This window comes from Telmatherina bonti (genome assembly GCF_933228915.1).
Source record: "Telmatherina bonti genome assembly, chromosome: 21".
Classification (NCBI taxonomy): Eukaryota; Metazoa; Chordata; class Actinopteri; order Atheriniformes; family Telmatherinidae; genus Telmatherina; species Telmatherina bonti.
This window is the reverse complement of record NC_136630.1, coordinates 21,893,383-21,915,558: the sequence shown is the minus strand read 5'-3', so window position 1 is coordinate 21,915,558 and position 22,176 is coordinate 21,893,383. Positions and strand designations below refer to the sequence as shown.

Genomic DNA, 22,176 nt, shown 5'->3' with positions numbered 1-22,176 from the left:
TATACTAATCTGACTCAGAGTTATGGACTAGAGCAGATTCAGTTTTTCATTTGGAGACTGAAGCTTACAATAGGAAGTATCTGGTGACTTTATTGCATTGTAAAGACACTGGACTCTGGATCAGTGAATCGACTAATTCAGATACCGGAAACCTTCACCACACCATGGACTCTCTTTCACAGCCAAAATCCAGACTGACTTCAGAGCTGAAAATGATCCCAGGAGGCTGGTGGCTGTGTTTGTGCACCCTCTGGATTGTTGCAACTCCGTGTCGAGGCACCGGACAGTGTATAGATGGAATTACAATAAACGTGATCCTTCTGGAGGATGAGGAGTCCCCCTGGAGCCTGAAGTATGTGAAAGAAGAAATACAGAAGGCTATAGTGAAAGATTCAGAAATAAATGCTGTTGAAGGTAATTAAAAATAACATAAACAAATAAATATTGCCAAGATGATCATTTATATTATTTGGACTCACAATGTATTAACATTATCTAAATATGTGCATGACAGATAAGTTAAAATGCAATATTAAATTAATGTGTATGTGTAAACTTTCAAAACCAAAGAATATTGCTCTTACAAGGTTTTCTAGTTGTCACAACCTAGTTTAGCTAGTTTTCACTCCACAACTACAGATTATAAGCAGTTTTCAGTGGTCATCCACAGTTTTTACTGACACGCCTTTCAAACTAACAGGACAGGAGCAGCACCATTTCTTCACAGAAGTTATTATGTGATCAGTACAATAAATAATTGAATAAAGGTCACTATACAATATCATTTGTAATGTTCCTATTATGTTTTTTATGAACTTTACTTTGACCTTTGGGCTCTTTGATTATGCTAACACTGATTATAAGTTTTGAGTCACTTTAAGAAGAATGAAGTTATTGTCATACAATTTGATTTTACTTTAGTTTTTTAGCCACGTGCCTTGCCTTTTGAAATATACTTAGCAAACAATTAGTTTTGTTAGTCTTGTGTCTTTTATCTTTGTTTATGTAAAATTTATTCTTGCAGAAGCAGGTTTTAGGGAAAACAAGCATATTAGCCTAATTAGCTCGCTAGCAAATTAGGTTAATATGCTTGGGTTTCATTTTTAGACTTATGTTATTCTTTTGTGCTAGATTGTAAATTTCCCCAAATACACTTGGTAATGTGACGCACAAAATATGCTTACTTCCCACTCTTTCACTCTTTTTAAACAATCAAACTCTTTGGACCTTTGCAGAGAAAACTTAAGCTAACACCTGGCTTTGCTTCTCTTTCCACACATCACCACCATACAGGAATGGGGTTTAATCTCACTGCCAGCTATGAAGGGTTCAACACGACTGTTTATCGCCAAAAAGGCTGCCACAGTAGTGCATGTGAGGGTGTGTTGCAACTCAGCAAGCTGGTGGTAAGTTGCTTCAGTTCATAGCCGCCTTGGAGGCTTACTTTTTATCAACATCTAGTACATATATTTACTTGGCACACATATTGGTATCTCAAATGGTAAATACGTTCATTCTTTAGTTCTATGTCACTTATTCTGTGTCCAAACTAGTCCAATTTTCCAACATCTAGCATAAAAAGGCTTCACCTTTTTTAAAAAAAAATCATGCTTAGTACTGTCGCAGAAATCCTCAAACTAAAGAGTTTGCAACTTCTACAAGCCTCCCAGACGCACCATCCATTGTTTGTGAGCTAAGGGATTGACTATGAAACAGGTCTAATGTATTAACAAGGTATACTGAGCCGGAAGAGGAAATTTTTTAATGCCTGAAGGGTTTCTCTTTTAACCTTGGCAGAAATATGATATTGTATGCTGTTAAAGAGGCTGGAACAAAGAAAATCTCTTTTAGGAAGTTTATATCATACAAGTAAAATAAAAGAAAAGATAAAAACAGAGTCTTGACCCCTAAGCTTGCCAAACTATACTAAATCATATAAATCATCCATCATATCGGCCACCCAACTAAACAGAAAGGGGCTCAAAAGTTCCATTGTTTTGCATGTTTTTGTAAAAATGTATGTGTTAAATCTAGGTTAACTAGTTTCCCAGTAAACCTAGTATTTGCATCCATTTCTTTAGTCCAGTTGCAAAACAAATCAGAAAATGTGACTGAAAAACAGCCAACAGAGGATGCAGGTCAACTGGCAGTTGCTCCTTTTCTGTTGTTCTGCTCTCATAAAATCCCAAATTCATGTCTGCAGCACCATCAGACAAAATTATAATTTCATTAATTCAAATACAAAATTGCGATAATTTGGCTTTTCTGACAGGTATAATAACAACACACAAAGTTTAAAAAATGTCTTGAATATATTTTAGACAGGTCTTTGTGTTGTAGTGTTTCATACTTTGATCAATAACAAGATGTCCCTCCCATGCATGATGACAGTGACCCAGTTATGTTGCTATTGAAGCTGAACTAAACTATGCATGTGAATACAGATTTTTTAAATCATGATATTCTTTAGAAGTGATGTAAATTCTCATCAGTACATGCAAACTTACTGAGCTCTACAACAGTAATGCCTCCAAACAATACCAGAGAAAAAAAGGCAGGTCTTACCATCCCCATTAGCATCAAGCACTCATGCCAGGTGGCTCAGAGCATCACAGGCTATAAAAGCCACTCATCATGCATGAGGCCACATATTTTACATTTTATGGTTGTTCTAATGCTCCCTGCAAAGATAACGGTAAAATCCCCTCTGATCTGTAAGACAGGGTTGCCAAACTCTGGTCTTTGAGATCTACCATCCTGCAACTCTTAGATGATCCCTTGTCCAGCACACCTGGATCAAATGGCTGAATACCTTCCTCTGCATATCATTCAGCTCTGGTAATGAGCCATTTATTTGATTCAGGTTTCGGAGAAGAGATGCATGTAAATGTTGCAGGATTAGGAGGACTCGAGGACTGGACTTGGGCAACAATGTTGAACAGAGGATGTAGGATGAACCCAGCAGACATAGTATTTGTCATCAGCAGGCTGATGTTAGCAGCATTTACACCTCCACTCATTGTGGACAGGGTCTTAACAGATCCTGGAGGATTCTGCACACATCTCGAAGCATGTGTTGTGCCTGCAGGATGAAAATGTTTGTAGAAGCTATTCCTAACTTATTTCTGATGTGTAAAAAACATTGACAGAAGGGAATTTCTTTTTATTCATCTCCCTCACAATTTGAAGTTACATCATTTCATAATAACATCCAACATATAACCTGGCCGTTCAAAAAGAAAAAAAAAGAAAAACCTGCAAGCTGTATTTCCACCCAGTGTGTGTGTGGCTGCGATTAGCATTCGCAGGCCACAGTGGCCACAATCCCAGTGGAAATTAGGAGCAGATCAGAACCAGAGCTTCCCTGCTGCTCTGAGTACATCTGCTACTACTGTCTGCTGTTTCCACTCACACCCAAGACTGGCTCCCAGGAGTGGATGACATTCGCCATCATGCAAACAAGTGCTGACCCTAACTGCATCACCTCAGCTACTTGTGACACACACACACACACACACACACACACACACACACACACACACACACACACACACACACACACACACACACACACACACACACTTAGCTGTCTTTGTTCTGCAGGATTCAAGCGAGCTGGGATGTGCTGTGCTTGGGCCAACCTGCACCTATGCTTCTTTCCCAATAGTTGAGTAAGTGATGTTTTGTTTGACTTATTTACTTTTTCATTCGTTTTCAAGGTCATGTCCAGAATTGTGCAGTTGAAACGGATGTTTTTCTGGGGTTTAAAAAGGATGAATTCATATGCTGTCATTCTCTCCTGCTAGTGCAGAAAAAGGCTTCAACGTCAGTACACCCATCCTCACAGCGGGAAGCTTTGGCGTCTCCTGTGACTACACATTTAACTTGCAGCGGCTTCTGCCACCTGCACGCAAGATCTCTGACTTTTTCACCCACTTCTGGCTCAAGCACAATGCCATCAAACCTAAGTGGACGCATGCTTATGTTTACAAAAAACCGAGCAACACAGAGGATTGCGCTTGGTGAGTAAAAATTAGGCAAGAGCTGAACATCCTGCACAATCTTGCACGACAGTGGCGAGTAATTTCTAAAGTTGCTAATTTTTTAAGTTAAAATTGAAACATAACTGTGGTCATGCACTTTCTTTTTTTAAAATGAGTTATTCAAACAAATGTTCTTCTCCAGGTATATAGCTGCACTGGAAGCAGATGGAAAGTTTGCCAAGAATGTCACGAGATATTTGGTTCGCAAACATGAAGAGCTGATCAAGCTGTTCAACTCAGACGCAAAACGTATGAGCAATGGTAAGTTTCAAACAGCTTTCCAGACACGTCAGAAGGATCTCTTCGGTCTCTGGGGAAGCCTCATATATGGTAGATGAGTTTTCTACCTTACCACATAATATATAAGAGCACAGCAATTTGTAGGAATAAAAATATTTACACAACAATCCTGGATATTTTCATTTGCAGTTCACCACACGACGAACTGGGAATGACAACCTAGCACTGTAACAGTATGCTTTTATAAGTTTATACTTTTTAATAGGGCTGTGACGATATGCTTTTGTCCCAATTTTATTCCAATTTTTTGGGTACCGATTCAATTTAAATTGTGATTCTCACAATTCTTCGATATTGCTGATTTTTGTAGATTAAAAACAAAAAAAATGTACAAAACTTTTTTTTGTAAGTCATTTTTCTTGATTTTAATTAGGAAAAAACAACATAGTATCCAGATCATCATTCTCCTGCTATAATGCCAAAGAAGACAAGTAAAAAGATCAATAAAAATATAAAAAATAACAAAGATTTTATAATGGATTATTTTTATTTAGTTGGAAAAAAAATGTTTTTTTGAATAAAAAATTTATTTTAAAATTGTGAAGCAAAAAAATCCAGATTTTCCATTTTTTGATTAGATTTTCCCACCCCTACTTTTTAAAAGTATGTCTTACTTTTAATCTTAGACGTTAGTGACGAGAATATGCAACCTTCAAAGTATGACCACAGGTATTTACAGGGAGTAGAAAAAATACAGAAAATACTCAAAAGTACAGAATTGTAGATATTTGCAAAATATAAAAAAAAAAAAAAAAAAAAAACTGGAATATGACAGGATCATATGTATATAAGCCCTTTGCTGTGAAACTTGTGTATTTAGCTCAGGAATTGTCCATTTTTTTCTGATAAACCATGAGATAGTTCTACATTTTTTTGGAGTCTGGCTGTTTTTAATAACATTTATTGGACCTTTTAAATGATGATTATTTATTTTATTTTAAATAATTATTGGACTTGATCAGGACAGACACAGATCTGTCAATATATGACTTCATGGTGCATGTCAGAGCAAATGAAAATCATGAGGCAGAAGGAACTGTCCAGAGAGCTCAGAGACAGAATTGTGTTGAAAGACGAGGTTACAAAAAAAAAATTCTGCTGCACGTAAGATTCCTAAGAGCACAGCGGCTTTGGATGACCAGAACTCTTCTTAGACTGGACGACATGCAGTAGAGGGAATTTATATGATACAGGTGTGTTGGAGAAGGTATGCATCTAAAAGTATCTGATGTTGAGGACCGTGTATGGAGAAACCCATCCTCCCCCTCATCACCTCACCAATACAGTTCTGATAGTGAAGCATGGTGGTGGCAGCATCGTGCTGTGGGGATGTTTATCAGCTGCAAGGACAGGATGACTGGTTGTAATTGAAAAAAGATGAAGTGCAGAGATATCCTGGAAGAAAACCTTTTCCAAAGTGCTCAGGATCTCAGACTGGGAAGATTTACCTGTAAGATTACCTGTAAACACACAGGTAAAGTTACGAAGGAGTGGCTTAGGAACAACTCATACTCCAATTGTTCATTATTGACCCTGCCAGAAGCCCTACTTAAACCCAAATTAGCATCAACACAAACCTAAAAATAGCTGTCCATCAGCGTTCACAATCCAACCTGACAGAGGTGGAGAGGACGCCCAAATCCGGGTGTGAAAAACTTGTTGCGTTGTTCCTAGGTAGACTTGTAGCTGCTAATAGCCATGTGATGTTTTAAGTTTTTTCTCAAAAAATTTGCAAACATGTCTACAATTCTGATATTTTCTGTCAGAGTGGGATCTTGTGTGTAAACTGAGAGGAAAAAAACTGGCCAATATTTGTACCACCCATATTGTTTCCTGTTTATTCACAACAGTTCATCGTTTGCTACTAGCTGTGGATTCAAGGTTGAGGTGGAAATTTAAGTAGAAATCAACATGTGACTTCTTCCAAGGATTCTTGTGGGGACATTTTTAGACCTCTAAGCGAAAACATGCCTACTGTTGGACTGTGCTGTTACTTGTGTCCTCTCTGTCTTCAGTGTTTATCATCTGTGGCTCACCTGCGGACTTGGTGGAGATTAAAAATGGCTCTGCAGCAGCTGACAGCAGCGATATTCTCTTTGTCCTCATCGATCTTTACAAGTCAGTGCTGTGTCTTCTCCCTCATCTCTAACTTAAATTAGTTTTAATTTAATTGGTTTTCAGTGATGAACAACTCATGTAAATAATACAAATAAAATATAACATGTTAGAACTGGAAACAGTGTTCAATTTTCATTCTTTTTTTTATATCATTAATCAATAAAATGTTTTCATCAATGACAGAAAGAGGAAATTACTGCAAAATAAAAACAAAAATGTATTATGTTCATAGTTCACTTATTGAGTGGATGAAATGTCTGTAGATGATGTTAATCCAACTAGAACACAGAAACAGCCCCTCTGCAGCCCTACCACCCATTCATTTCCACCTTATTAACTGGTCACCCTTCCCACCTGCTCTCTCTCTTTGCTTCAGGCTGTGTTTCTTTGGAGATCTCTGGGACTCAATAACTTATTAATAACATGATTAGATCATACGACAGCGTACAGGAAATACCATGAGAGCTCACACTAGCACACACCAAGGTCATAGACGCTTTCTCGAACACTAACACGTCCCTGTCTGCAAGGACAGTCGGTACTGGTCATTCTGGTATTCATTAGGTTGTTGTGAGTCACATAATGGATCAGCCAGGACTGTTAAAAACTCTACTTATCCTCTTAAAGCCCGACCAATTAAAAATTGCTAAGAAAAGTCCAATTTTTTTAATGTGAGGTCTCTATGTTGTTCTTTAACAAAATGTAACAAAAAATGTAACCATTTTTAACCATTTAATACCATGCGAGTTATTATAATGAAATCTTCGGCGTGGTTATATAGTTAGTTTGATCAAATTCAGTGGATGTCTAGATGGGAATGAAATTTTCCTGAGTTGGATGTATGATTTCCAAAACTTAACTAGCTCTGTCCTGCTTCATCTCCACAGTGATGTGTACTACAGAGCACCATCTTTCCCAGAGATGAAGAATGTGTTGGTGTTGACCATGCCCGACACTCGAAACTACATAATCAATACAGACCTTGAAAGCAACAACACGGTGAGGACACCTGGATATAAAACACTCTGCTTCTCTATCTGAAGCCCCCTCTTTAAGTAAATCGTGAAAAGTAGTTATTTTTCTGTTTTACTGATCCACTTTCTTCCCAGAGTCACAAAAATTGTTGAATCATTCCTTTACTTATCAGTAAAGACAAACTCCCACTATAAACTCTTCAACTAATTAACAAATAGACTTACTATAAGATGTCACGTGGCATCTTATCTAATCATACATTTAGCATTTATTTAATCTGGCCCATTTTAGGTCATTATGTTTCTGCACGGCATCGGAAGATCTTAATAACTTCCTAGCATTTATCGTATTATAATCCATAGAAAGATGTGTAAAAAATCACTAATATAGTAAAGTGAAGAAGTGCTTTTAGTCATCTGGCTCTCTCTCTGCAGATGAATGACTACATGGCAGCATATCATGACTCAGTGCTGAAAATAGGCCGTGTGATGAGAGAAATTGCAAGAAAAAATCAATCTGAGATGCAAGAGATGGAGTTTGTGAATGTGAATTACTTCAGGAACACCTCCTTTAATGGTAAGGATAGAGAAAGATGTCAGGAAATTGTGAAGGCAATGTTTATGCCAAGTGCAAATATGTCACTTATGTTAAAAGTATTATTTTATTTTCATTTCATTTCATATGTTAGCATAAGCCTGTCGACATGGTGATGTTTCATTAAAAGTAGTTCTGTTTAGGCTTGTTAGTTTAAATTAAATTAATTCCTGAAATGATCTAAAAAATGTAACCTCATTTTTAAAACCCAATTTTGATGTGAAATTCTTCCAAATTCCTCCAAAAATGTCTGATTAAGAGACGCCATCGGGTCTGAAAGCAGCACTGAGAGCTGATGGCAGCTCTGTGAGGTCGCACAGATGGAGGCTGTCTTCTGCTGTCACTTAATTGTACTTTTCACTGACGTGATGAAAGGATTCAGTGTTTATAGCCTTCAGGTTGCAGCAGCCTGTTTGCAACTGTGACTGAGAGAGTCTCAAGGAGAAGCTGCTGATTTGTGACGTCATCTCTCCCATCCAGGCTCTTTCAGACATGCTCAGTTCATGACTGATAACAAATAACCACTTAGTTTTCCAAATCTAAACAATTAGATGAGTTTTGCATTTAGCAAAGTGGGCATGTATGAAATAAACAAGTTTAAAGGTGTTTTTTGTTTGTATTCTTCTCAGGAAGTGCGGGGTTATACAAGCTGGATGCTCATGGAGACAGAGATGTGAATCTCTCAGTCATTTACACCACAGATGACAACCAGGTACTCTGCTCTTATGTTTCAATTTGCATTTTATTTTATTCAAGATAATTTTGTTTGTAAATGTATCTTCCATCCTTCTTTGTTTCCATCCATTTTCTTAACTATAAATGTATCTTTTTCTGCTTTATGAATTATATCACTTATTCAGCAAACCAAAGATAAATTAATTGATACATTTTCCTCAGATATTTTAGGTTTGAAAATGATTTTCTTTAACCCAATTTTCTCTCATAATAAATGACAAAACAAAACAAAACAAACAATACATTATGATAACAAGCAATATTGTTCATAACATGAGACATAACTTTTATCATTCAAAGTAGACAACATTTGTAATTTGTCATTTTTAAGCTCTAGATGCATAAAGAATTTATTGATAGACTTTTTATGCATCCCTCACACTTTGGCAATACAAAAAAAAACCCAGCACAACATCCACAAACAATTCACATTTAACTGTTCCCTACTAAAACATCTCTGTTTAACAAATACTGTATGTGGCAGTTTATTTATTATTAGTGTTTCACACAGCCTTCCAATTTCAGCACCTTTTAACTCGAGTTAAAATATCTCCTCATACAAAAAAAGATAATTTAACTATAATAATAGCAATCTGTTTATTTCCAGTGCTCAGTTGTCTTTTATGTCTTTAATAAATCTTTCATGTCTGAACCACATAATTCTATATCACAGCAAACATAACCTTCATAACCTTCAACATGTTTATGGGTGTCCAGCTCTGGTCCTCTAGGACCACAATCCTGCAGGTTTTCCATGCATCCCTGCTCCAACATACATAGAAAATACACAGATGTATCTATAGATAGATAGATGCAGGACAGCGGCCCTTCTGGACTGACTTTGGACACTCCCAGTATAAATAAATGTAGGTCTGAGGACTGATCCATGTGGAACACCCAAAGAGTTTCTCAAAAACTACAATGCAATATTTCTATTTTTAAATGCAATAAAACCCTGTCATTAAAATGACCTCTGAAGTAAGGATTCACAAAAACTAATTTATCAAGAAGTACAAAACAATTTGTTGTCCAAGGTTTTATGCAAATAAACATTCAGTCTCTAAACCTACAGTGTGGGATTTTTTTTTAATGCTATATCAATTCTAAATAAGTTAAATGCTCCCAAACAGACCTTTTAAATGTAATAAACTATACTGGAATCCCTTTATCCACTTTACAACATTTTAATTGTGTGTTACTTTTACCTCAGTACAAGGTTTTATTCATCTTTGACACTGAATACAACCAAACTAAAGAGGTGGACTTGAGTCCTTCCTTCATCTGGGGAAGCAGGCTTCCTATTTCTGCACCTGAGAAAGGTATGCATGGAATCACACACACACACACACACACACACACAAACACACACACACACACACACACACACACACACACACACACACACACACACACACACACACACACACACACTGAGCATGCCTGTTTAGAGACAGCAGCAAGTGAACATCAAGATTGAATAGCTGCCAGGAAGATATAACATCACGTAGTGTTGGAGTGATGTGAAAAACCTATTTTTATTAGCTTTTATTATTTTTAAGGTTGTGGCAAATGACTCAATTAATATGATTTATGTTTCTATAGATAACCCCTACAATATAAATGATAAAATAGCCATTATGTGTTATTAAATGTTAAAGGTTTGTTGTGTTTGACCCAAGCGGCAACCTCCGTTGTTTAAAGTGGAACTATTATGTGCATTTCAGGCTAATTTATTTTTTTATTTCTGAACCCAGAGATTGATCGAGTTATTGTCACAAATCGCTTTATTTACTTCAGACCGACCCTCTCCGTAGGCTGTCAGATCAGCCTGCGGGCAAAACGAGCAGATTGAGACTCTTCCGCATTAAGCCCCGCCTCCCGCCACTGCACTACATCGGGAGCGCGCACCGCAACTGCTTTCACCGGCATTGTAACATCTCATAAACAGAAGGATTAGGCTAATCTGAACTCAATAAAAAAACAAAATACAATGTCAACACATAGCATACAGCCCTACATGTTGGAACCTGAATCAGACCCTGAAAACGAAGTGGAAAACAGCAACCCACAGCAACGAATGCAGCAGGATGTCTCTCTTTGGTAAACTCACCAGCCATCGTTGGAAATAACTTTATCCGACGTTTTCCACCCGCCTGATGTATTTGTACATGCCCTTGTTAACCAGTAGAAGGTAACCAATCACCAAACCTTATCCCCCGGGACGTCACAAGGATTTCCAAGTAGAAAAAACTCTCTAAAACCACGTTTGCCATGAAAACCAAACGGAGAGCGTGCTGGAACTCAAACTCAAACATGCGTTTAGGTGATAAAAAACAGTGCCGTTCACATGTCTGATGAGGATTCAACACTGTAACACTGTAGAAAGCTCAGAAAACTCCAAATACCATCATAGCACCCCTTTAAAAGTGAAGCCTGTGTGGAAGTGCATAAAACTGCAGTCCCCCCTTCATCCACTAGGGGTTGGCTCCAAAACGGAGCAAATCTCCATAGACTCCCATGTTTAAAAGGCCAACTTCACAGCAGAAATAAACATGTTTACAGCCTGGTTCAAAAATCCATTTTAGGTTTAATAGGCCCGTTCCCCAGACCTGAATCCAGTTGAGCACATCTGGGACATCATGTCTCGCTCCATCCACCAACGCCAAGTTGCACCACAGACTGTCCAGGAGTTGGCGGATGCTTTAGTCCAGGTCTGGGAGGAGATCCCTCAGGGGGACATCCGCTGCCTCATCAAAAGCATGCCCAGGCGTTGTAGAAAGGCCACACACACTACTGAGCCTCATTTTAACTTGTTTAAAGGACATTACATCAACGTTGGATCATCTTGTAGTGTGTTTTTCCACTTTCATTTTTAGTATAACTCCAAATCCAGACCTCCATGGGTTGATACATTAGATTTTCATTGATAATTTTTGTGTGATTTTGTTGTCAGCACATTCAACTATGGAAAGAACAAAGTATTTAATAAAAATATTTCAACATTCATCTACAACGTGTTACTTTAGTGTTCCCTTTATTTTTTGGAGCAGTGTATGTGAATTGTAATGTCTGAGCTGTTCACCAGCATCAATACGATTCATTTCATATCTTGTAGACCTAAAATGTCTTATGTCCTATAGATAACCACACACACTTTTTAGATTGTAGCTCTATCAAATGCATGTGCTGATCTTTTCTTCTCATTTAAATGAATTTTCACAACTTGCATGTACTAACTCTGAACTAATGCTGTTTGTTTCTACAACAGGCAACAGCCATGATGATACCATTGTTATTGTGTTGGGCGCCACAATGGTTGTAGTGGCCACCATTGCCTTTATTTTCTACAGGTATGCCTTACTGCTTTAACTGGATATCTTAAAATAAATGTAAGGAAGGGAAGTCAAGGCGGCCCTTCCTGAGTCAGGTTCTGGTTGAGGTAGTCATATGTCCCTATGCATACTGGGAACAGATCATCATTTAGTTTATTGGCAAGAATTTCTCATGAATTGGCTTATTTAAAAATAAGTTCTAAGTTGGACATATGGGGTATGATTGAACCACTATTGGACTGGGTTTGTGAAGGTGCTTGAAGATGACCATTGTGAAGGGGTGTTGTACAAGTAAAGATGAAATAGAAATAGTTCTTGTTTCCATTTTTAACCTGTATTACTTTAATGTTATAGACAGAACAGGAAAGATCGGCTGCTCAGGAAACGCTGGTCCCACATCAGCTCAGATCTTATCACTTTGCTTGAAGACAATGAACACAACATCATCTCCCTGAAGGTAAATAAGCTTTAAACCTCTCAGTCCAAGTGATAATAAAAAGATGACGTCTTCTAGCTTAAAATGTTGACACTTGTCTGTGGTTAAAGAGCAGAAATCATTTTCTCATCTTTTTTCCTGCCACCTCTATTGAATGATTGATCTTATACTGACCTTCATCTTCTTGTATCAGATAGAAGATGAGAGAAAGAAAATGAAATTCAAGATCCGCCGTGCCCTGTATGATAAGAAGGTAGCTGAAGAAAAGATCTTGCCGTAGTTTTCATATGTCACAACCTTTCCCTCTGAGCAAGCGGAGCCACTTTGCTGCTTTGTTTTCAGATTGTGATTCTGAAGGAGCTGAAGCACTCAGACGGCGACTTTAAAGAAGCCCAGAGGATAGAGCTCAATGCGGTAAAATGCACATGCACACAACTGGCAGCCTGTGTGTAAACGTGACTTTGTTTTCATTGGTTTCACTTCTCACCGCGCTCTAAGGTCTTTTCCAATTTTTACTGCCCCTGTGTTAATGTTTTTCCAAGCTTACCAGTGACCTGTCGCCTTTCCCCTGCAGCTCCTGCACATCGACTATTACAGCCTCACAAAGTTTTATGGCACGGTGAAGTTTGATCAGGGTGTGTTCGGTGTGTTTGAGTACGGAGAGCGGGGGTCGCTCCGGGTACGTAGAGCAGTCACGCTTTCAGTTCAGGTCCATCCTAAAGTTTCAGTAGAATCATATCACTCACTAATTCATACATCAACATTATGTCAACACAAAAACACATCCACAAAACAAGCCAAACACATTTTTTCATTCTCTTTTCCTTTTTCCAGTATGTGCTGAATGACAAGGTGTCATACCCAGAGGGGACCTTCATGGACTGGGAGTTCAAGATCTCAGTCATGTATGACATTGCCAAGGTGGGAACTGACTTTACTGATTGTTTTTTATCTTTTGTGCAGTTTATAGAATAATAGATGACTGAATACACAGATACTCATTGTCCCAGAGAAATTATAATGCACATTACATAGGACTTATTCAGCAACATCCAATCAATACCAGTATCAATACCTCTTCTCATAATAGACTCTCAGTTTCTTCATGTGCAGACTATCTGCCATTTCTCCCCGCCAAATCAAAAGAAGGCACTGAGTCTAATCTTCACACACATAATATACATTTCTTTGCAGTCCCTTTTGCAAACAGAACAGGCATCCGCGCATAATTATTTTTAGACGGACGAGACATTCTGACAGAGTCCTGGTGTTTGCCAAATGACACAGAAACACATTAGAAAAGGCTCTTCCAGAAAGTATTTAGGACTAAAAAACAGTCTGTTAGATTACCATCAACAGGTTTGCATTTATTAACAGGGGAGATAAACAAATAATGCAACTTCTCCCTGGAGCAGGGCAGTCTATGTAATGTAAGACACAATCTGACGTTAACAGAACAATCATGTACATTTCCCTGACATTCATCCCATCTAGCATTTTGTATCTCATAAGTTCCCCCATTGCTTTTATTTAGGCTTTAATGTACTTAACTGAGCTAATTCAGAGTCGTGCTTTATCAGAAACTCAAAGCTAGGTACATTTTCTAAATTCACAAAACTGCAAATATACGTAAAAAAAAAAAAAAACTCCCCCTTAACAAATTAACTTAAAAAACCTAACAAACATGAAAGAAACCCACAAAAAAAAACAAAAACAATCCATGATGTAGCAAGTTATAAGTCTCCTTCAGCTGTATAAACTTAATTCTACGTAATTTTATATACTTTAACTTCACATCAGATGTTAGTGATGCTTTTCTGTACCCACATGGCAGTACTGTGATCTTCCAGGCCTACCGTAAAGGAGTCATTTTGTCATACGGTGGTAAAAATGAGCTAAATTCAAAGTTGAATGTCATATATTTCTCCAATGGGAATCTGCACTGATTAACAAATGCAGGTGCAATCACCAGCTCAAATGAGCAGGCAGACCTGACCCTCTGATCCCTCACCCACAAACCCATTTAAACTCATACATTTCAGACCACTGACATCCTCCGATCTGTTTTTGAAAAGAGAAAATAGGTCGCTCCTTTTTTTCTTTTCAGTTTTAGTCAAAACAAACTGAATGTGGGGGTTTGTGTCACACCAGCAGAAGATTTAAGTGAACTGTAGGAGTTCCTCCCGCTGCCACTAGATGTCTCAACACATCACAGATGACTCTTTGTTTAACTGTAACAGAGGTGTTTAATCCAGGTGCCATAAAGTAGAAGTCCTGCCATGTTTTTGGATCTACCTGTGCGTTAGAACAGGTGTTTTCACCAACAGGCTCATCTACCTTGCAGTGGAGCTGAGCTGGTTAAATTCAGCTGGTTTAGTGACTGGTTGGAACAGCAGCCGGACTGGACTTTTACTTTATGGCACCTGAACTAAACACCTCTGACTGTAAATATCCTCACCGCTTCTCCTTGTGGAGAGTGTGTAAGCTCCTGTTTGATGTTGCTTCATTCCTCCTTGCAGGGCATGTCTTACCTCCATGCCAGCGACATCCAAGTACACGGTCGCCTCAAGTCCACTAACTGCGTGGTGGACAATCGCATGGTGGTGAAGATCACAGACTTTGGCTGCAACGCGTTTCTTAGCCCTGGCAAAGGTAAAGTCATAACCAGAGGAAGTCTACAGCTGAACCCTACCTTCATTGTTTTTTGTTCTTTTTTTTTTTAATTGTCTTGACACTTTGTTCTCTCAGACTTGTGGACCGCTCCGGAGCACCTGAGGAAACAGGGAACCTCCCAGAAAGGAGACGTCTACAGCTTTGCCATCATCTCTCAGGAGATAGTCCTCAGAAAGAGCACCTTCTACACAGAATCCTCCTCCAACAGATCAGGTGTCGAAACCTTGGTCATTGTCTAAAATTGTGAACTTGATACACAACAAACAGCAGTTAGTCACATGTCGATCAATTTCAGAAGCCTGGTGAAAGCGTCTTGTTTTCCTTCAAAACACACATGTTCAGTGACACATACTTTTGTCTGCATGAACGTTTGTGTTTCTCAACAGAAAAGCTGTCCAAGGTGATCTCCTCCTACTTCAGGCCTGATCTTAACTTCGAGACAGAGTCAGAGAAAGAACTAGAGGTGTTCCGTTGTGTTGCAATTTAATTTGACTTTGCTTCCACATTGCGTCGACCTCTAAAACCTGGTGATGTCTATCCTTCAGGTGTACAATCTGATAAAAAATTGTTGGGATGAAGATCCAGAAAAAAGACCTGACTTCAAAAAGGTAGAAAGCTCACTGGGGAAAATCATCAGGTGACTGCACACTGCATGTACTCTCACTGATGCAAGAAATGCAAACAATGGTGTAAAAGATGGATCTCTTCCTGCATTTCAAGCTGATTTTAATAAAGATCTGTTTTCTTTATAGTAAAATTCATAACCAGGACAATGAGAGTTATATGGACAACATGATCAGGAGGCTGCAGATGTACTCCAGAACCCTTGAGCACCTGGTGGAAGAAAGAACAGCCCTGTACAAGGCAGAGAGGGATCGGGCAGACTGCCTCAACTTCATGCTACTTCCTGGGTCTGTTTACATTGAAGGCACACTCGTACCACAATACACATGCAGCATTTATGTAAAACGAGTAGCTGAATACAAGCAGAGATACTGCACTGCTTAACAACAAACTGGACTCACTTATCCAGGTCAGCATGTGAAAAGTGCAGACTAAGATGACCATTTTGAAATATTCAAATGATTTATAAAACATGGTAATTTGCAATATGTGAAGTAATGTTTTACTTCTGTGTGGAGCATTTCATCTTCAGGTGCACATCAGACATGTTCACATGTACTGGGTTCTGCTCCTTAAGGACCTCTGTAAGGTGGCCAGGCAGATAAAAAACAGGCTTTTGTTGGACGAGGGAGAGGAATTAAAACCCTTTTGACGTCTAACCATAGAAACAATAGGCAGAAAATATTCATCCTGTTTGGACCTGTAACAAAATATGTTGTGCAAACGGTACCAACCAGGGAGAAGAAGGCAATGATCAGCTTGTATCAAACAGGATTTTGAGCATTGTTTTTTTTTTTTTTTTTTACTATAAAGTGATGCAATATATCTCAAAAAATGTAAATGTCAAATATAGTTGACATGGTGTTAAAAGGGTTAAGAGAAAAGACGAGACAGACAGCATAGAGGACCCGCACTGGGTAGATGTGAACGTCTGCTCTGTGAATCATGTAAAGCTGCTTTAGTAGAGCCATAAAAAGAACAACAGAGTTAGCTAGAAGCAGTAAAAACAGAAAAATAGGTAATACCTAAAAGATAGATAGATAGATAGATAGATAGATAGATAGATTGATCGAATTTGCATCTGAACTATAAGACTTTTGGAACAATTTCCTCTTGACAGACAAAACCAAACGTTTGGTCGTATTGCACAAAGCCGTGCTTTTGGCGGAAACAGCCAAACACGATGGTGGAACTATGATGATTTCAGTTTATTTTGCATCATGGGACATAAACACCTTGCAATCATGTACACCAAAGCATTATAGTCAAATATGAAGACTAAGTCAATAATAGTTTGTGTGTGGGGTCACACAAATGCACACACACCCACAAACAAGCAAATCCTGACTCGTTTCAAGTTGCACCTTCATTTCTGACCAAACTACTGGATTAAGTCCGAATGAAACCTCTGGAAACCAGTGGTCACATCTGTCTTTGTACATCCCTCTCTTTATGAAGCCCGGTGGTGAAAAGCCTAAAGGAGACCGGCGTGGTGGAGCCAGAGCTGTACGATGAAGTGACGATATATTTCAGTGACATGGTCGGCTTCACCACGTTGTGCCAGTACAGCACACCCATGGAAGTTGTGGACATGCTTAACGACATCTACAAGGGCTTCGACAGCATCGTCGACCATCATGATGTATACAAGGTATTTGGAGGAGTGAAATACAATAGATAAATAAGTCAATTGCTTTTAAAAAGTGCACAAAACGCTATGATTTCTCTCATGTGACTTCAGGTGGAGACAATAGGTGATGCCTACATGGTTGCGTCTGGCCTGCCGAGGAGAAACGGAAACAGGCACGCTGTTGACATCTGCCGCATGGCTCTGGACATCTTGTCCTTCATCGGCACCTTCCAGCTTCGACATTTGCCTGGTATCCCAGTGTGGATACGCATCGGGGTGCACTCAGGTAGACCTGACATTCCTTGTCCTTTCAAGAGGTTTTAACTTTACATGCAAGTGCAGCCATTCCTCCAACCCTCAGCTGATTTCATTCTCTTCTCTTCTCACTCATCTGCCTCCTCCCTCATCATATAAACAGTTGTATGCAACGATGGAAAACTAACTGGAAATGTGTATTTCTGTCCAGGTCCCTGTGCAGCAGGTGTTGTGGGGCTAAAGATGCCCAGATATTGTTTATTCGGAGACACAGTCAACACGGCGTCTCGCATGGAGTCTACAGGACACCGTGAGCAACGAGACAAACACTCACACACACATTCACAGACAGAGCTAATGAGAAAAGTGATTTCCATTGACGTTTCCTGCAGCCAGCTCCTCTATTCTAGTTATTTCACATGAGCGTCTTACTTCAAATTGCTCGAGTGAAATTATAGAGGTTCCCGTAAACCTGATTAAGTAAATTAAACGCAGCCAGTCTCACTTGTGTTTATATCCTCCAGCGCTGCGGATCCACGTCAGCGAGCCGACTATAAATATCCTGCAGAGGACAGGCTGCAAATTTGAGTATGAGATCAGAGGAGAGACATATCTGAAGGTACAGACTGACTTCCTTATAACAATTTGGAAACTCAATCAAATTTACAGCTTGTTCATTATTTAAAGGTGGAAAAAAGTGCTTTTTGTCATTTGTCATTACTTAAACTTGTAATTTAATAACGCATCAAATATGAACAGACTGGAACCTAAATGTTAAAAAAAAACATCTAATTATGATTGTAGTTATTTTATTAGTTAATTTAATTTGAAAATATTGAAAATCTTACATACTCCACCTTTAATGTACACAAATACTGATGCTGAGGATGCTCTCAATCTGAGTGGGGTTTTTTTTTTTCTCACAGGGTAAAGGAACAGAAACAACCTACTGGTTGACAGGGGAAACTGGGAAAGACTATGACCTTCCCACTCCACCCACAACGTGAGCAAACACACAAACCAATCAGCTGAAACTCACTTAAATGCCTGTGATTTCCACTGAACTGCATAAACAAGGCTGATAAATGACCTTATTCTGCCTGCATGATGACTGGCAGGAAAAAAAAAAAAAGATGGAAAATATGCTTGAAGATGACAGAAGTCCTGCTGGTACAGAACAATCCTTCTTAAAATGACACATTCTGTTTTACCTGTACCACACAGCAGATTTAAAACATTTTGCAGATGTTCAGACACGCTGGATGACGCTGCAGCTTGGCCAAGAAAATGAACAAACAAACAAATGACACAAAACAGAAAAAGAGTGGTTGCCGTACAGTAACAGCTGCCAGGAGAAGCTCCTGCCCTCCTGCAATGGAATAAACAGGCACAGAAAATCAGTAGAAATTTGCACTGAAACATAAAAAACAGAAGGAATACTGACCTGACTTTTTTTTCCTGCTATGAATCGCTTTTGTAATGACTAATAACTAAGTACAAAAAAATGATTGCATGAAGTTCAGGAGGGTTTGGATGACATTTGGGCCACCAGCAGACCGATGATGGAGCAACTCAATCCTTCCAGCAAAACTTTCATTTGAAACTTGGTTTTAAAATGTTCTAAATTTGGCTCCAGATGTTTTTCTTTTTTTTTTAACTGTAATATGAACCTTTTCGGTACATAGTTTTAAAAGTAATCATGAGAAAGACATCATGCTTAACTCTGAAATAATGTGGTTACCAGTGGGTAATACAATTATGGATAATTTGACATTTCAGTAATCCTGAGCAGGGATGCACACCACTGTTGTGTAATGTGAATGGCATTATAACAATGTTCACTGCTGCACATGTTGTCATTCTGAGCAGCTTTTCAGGACATGAGCTCATGAGCATGTCGTACAGGTATGCTTAGTAAATATAACTAGATTCTTAAGTGAGTTGTTTTAAACACAACATGCACAAAACTTTCCAGCCTGCTCACATTTAACAAGAAGTCACGACGCTTAAGTTACTTGTGTGAACTTGCTTGTTTCCATTAGCGTGCCATTTTATTCCCATGCTGCAGAGAGAATTTCCATCGTCTGCAGCAGGATCATGCCCACATGATCCTGGCGTGTCTGGAGTGTCGCTCTCGAGGGTCCATACACAGAAGAAAGCCGCCTACCAATGTGAGCAAGGAGGACGAAGACAACCAGGAATCAGAGGCAGAGTCAGAGGGCAACCATCCTGAGTACCTGCACCTGGCAACGGTGGACAACACCCTGAGCACGTTTCTGTAGAGAGCATCACTGTCACATGCTTACTGGTCCGAACAGTAAGTTAACCAGCAGGTGCACAACAGAGAAACTTAAAACCAACATGACATTTTCTGGTTCTCTTGTTGCTAATTTTTGCTTTGCAAGTTTGATATTTTAGTCTGAAGATATATTTCTTAAAGACATCTGATCCTTTTGTGTTGTTACAATTTACTTCCAAACCTTTGTTTTGCTGCTCTTCAACCCACCAGTCCAAAATCCAGAAAGATGCAGCAAAGATGTGAAGCTGAAAAGCAGCTGAGTAGAGACACGACCCATTTATTTAGACTGAAATGGATCATTTGCTTCCTTCTGAGGCCCCGGGGCGGGCTGATGCCACAAACTGTACGCAACCAACATCCTCACACATAAACCAGTCTGACTATATATCCAAGCTCTTTGCAGGTCTACTGATCAGATTTTATTCAGTAATTACAGCTTCAGATGAAAGCCTGTGTTCAGTTGATGTTTGGTGTGTTTAGAAGGAAATAGAAAATGGATCTATTGGTTAGAAGTCAGAAAAATGTGAATTAGATGAGAGACTGACTTGTTTTTTATTCGGTGTAAATCTCATTCAGTGCTGAAATGTCATTGTATAAAAAACTACATTTGAAAAATGTGTATTTTAAACAAATTTTTTTATTTTAGTTTGAAACAGAGACAATCATGTACAGTAAATAAAAAAAAAAGATAATTCACTTCCTGTCACTTTGTTGAAGATGCCACATGTTGCACACATCTGGATGAAACACCATCTAGTTGAATTAAAAGAGTGTTTCTTAAAGCCTATACAGGTTTGTCTGAGGCGTTACAATTCATTTGTCACATTGTTTTTTCTAACATTTACAAAGTATATTGAGGCTCTGCGGACAGCAGATGAAGAAAGTCCAGCATCAGAAGACAGTTTTCTATGCATATTATCCTGACGTTTCTGATGTTTTTGCACAGAATAATAAAAGTGCACTGCTAGGTAGACCTTTCCTGTATCAAATTATGTGAAAACTCAGTCATTCAATAGAAACTATGAAACAGATATGGGGGAAAAAAACGTGGATTCAAGTTAGTGAACATCTACATGGATGTTTACAAAATTAATTTCTATCTTTATGAAAAATAATAGTAAAAATAATCTTAGATTTATGCTTGTTTAAGAGCATTTATATGACTCAACATGAACTAACTTACCTCATAAACCTGAATATGTACGTAGTTTAACAGAAAAAAAGCAGAATTCAGTCAAAGATGACAATTGTTGCTTATAAAAAAACAAACAAGAGAAAAGTCCACAATTGAAAAATCTTGAAAATAAATAAGACAACAGAATATACAAAAAATAAAAAAGGTGTTACAATCTATACAAGATGGCTTAAACCTTTAAACGGCTTCATCTCACACACGCAGCTGCTTGTTATGCACATTTTCTCACTTCATCTCCACCTGAACACCTCAAAGCAAACATGAAGGAAGTCATTTACACTAGTAACACGTCTCAACCCTTACTAACATTGTAAACTATCCATTCTTAGATAAAAAAAAAAAAAGGAAAAGCATGTCGTTACAGTTACGATCGTTTTGACATGTTGGTCAGCTTTGCTGCTTGAACTCAAGGCACTGAATGATCCGCGTTAAAAGAGCTGAAAGAACAATAACATCATTTCTCAGCTGGAGCTAATAAAACTGGTAGGATTATCATATGCATGTTCTGTAACTGTGACTTAACGATGCTAATATGTATCGTTTGTGCTAACCCTGCTAATAAACTCTGTTTCTACGCTTCTACGTAACGCTATAAATGGACACAACAGTTTATCCATAACACACAAACAGATACACAAACACTATTTTGTATTAAGATGAACTTTTTTCAAAAGGTTTATCAATTTTTTTTTTTTTTTAGAAAAAAAAAAAAAGATTTTGATTCTCGATTGTCTCTTTTTGTTGCCCTCTCTGCTGGCGTGTAACAGCTCGGGTGTGTTTGTGTTTCCTTGCTGCGTGCTGCTGGTCAGACTGGGAGTGTTAACAGCAGGAGGTCTGACATAAGTTGCTGTCAGCAGATATTTAGCACGTCTCAGAGGCAGAAATCATCTTGTTGGTTGGAGGACTTGTAGCTACAATAAATATATCTTTTCAAACATCACCTAATCTGCACAGGATAACACACCCT

At 38.5% G+C, this 22,176-nt stretch overlaps 1 protein-coding gene across 1 annotated transcript; it reads left to right on the top strand.

Annotated features, from left to right (window-relative positions):
* Nucleotides 1-212: 212 nt before the first annotated feature.
* On the top strand, nt 213-19,997 carry gucy2cb (guanylate cyclase 2Cb; the record flags this gene model as incomplete). The annotated part of the gene is made up of 27 exons (XM_079260609.1): nt 213-414; nt 1,294-1,406; nt 3,604-3,671; nt 3,807-4,022; nt 4,186-4,304; nt 6,359-6,461; nt 7,349-7,460; nt 7,871-8,012; nt 8,660-8,742; nt 9,976-10,084; nt 12,034-12,115; nt 12,452-12,554; nt 12,727-12,786; nt 12,876-12,947; nt 13,108-13,212; nt 13,368-13,454; nt 15,053-15,185; nt 15,282-15,419; nt 15,593-15,669; nt 15,752-15,843; nt 15,959-16,117; nt 17,289-17,481; nt 17,572-17,746; nt 17,927-18,025; nt 18,240-18,334; nt 18,642-18,718; nt 19,784-19,997. The coding sequence occupies 27 exons, from the start codon at nt 213-215 to the stop codon at nt 19,995-19,997; spliced, it is 3,228 nt and encodes a 1,075-aa protein (XP_079116735.1).
* Between the last annotated feature and the right edge of the window lie 2,179 nt (nt 19,998-22,176).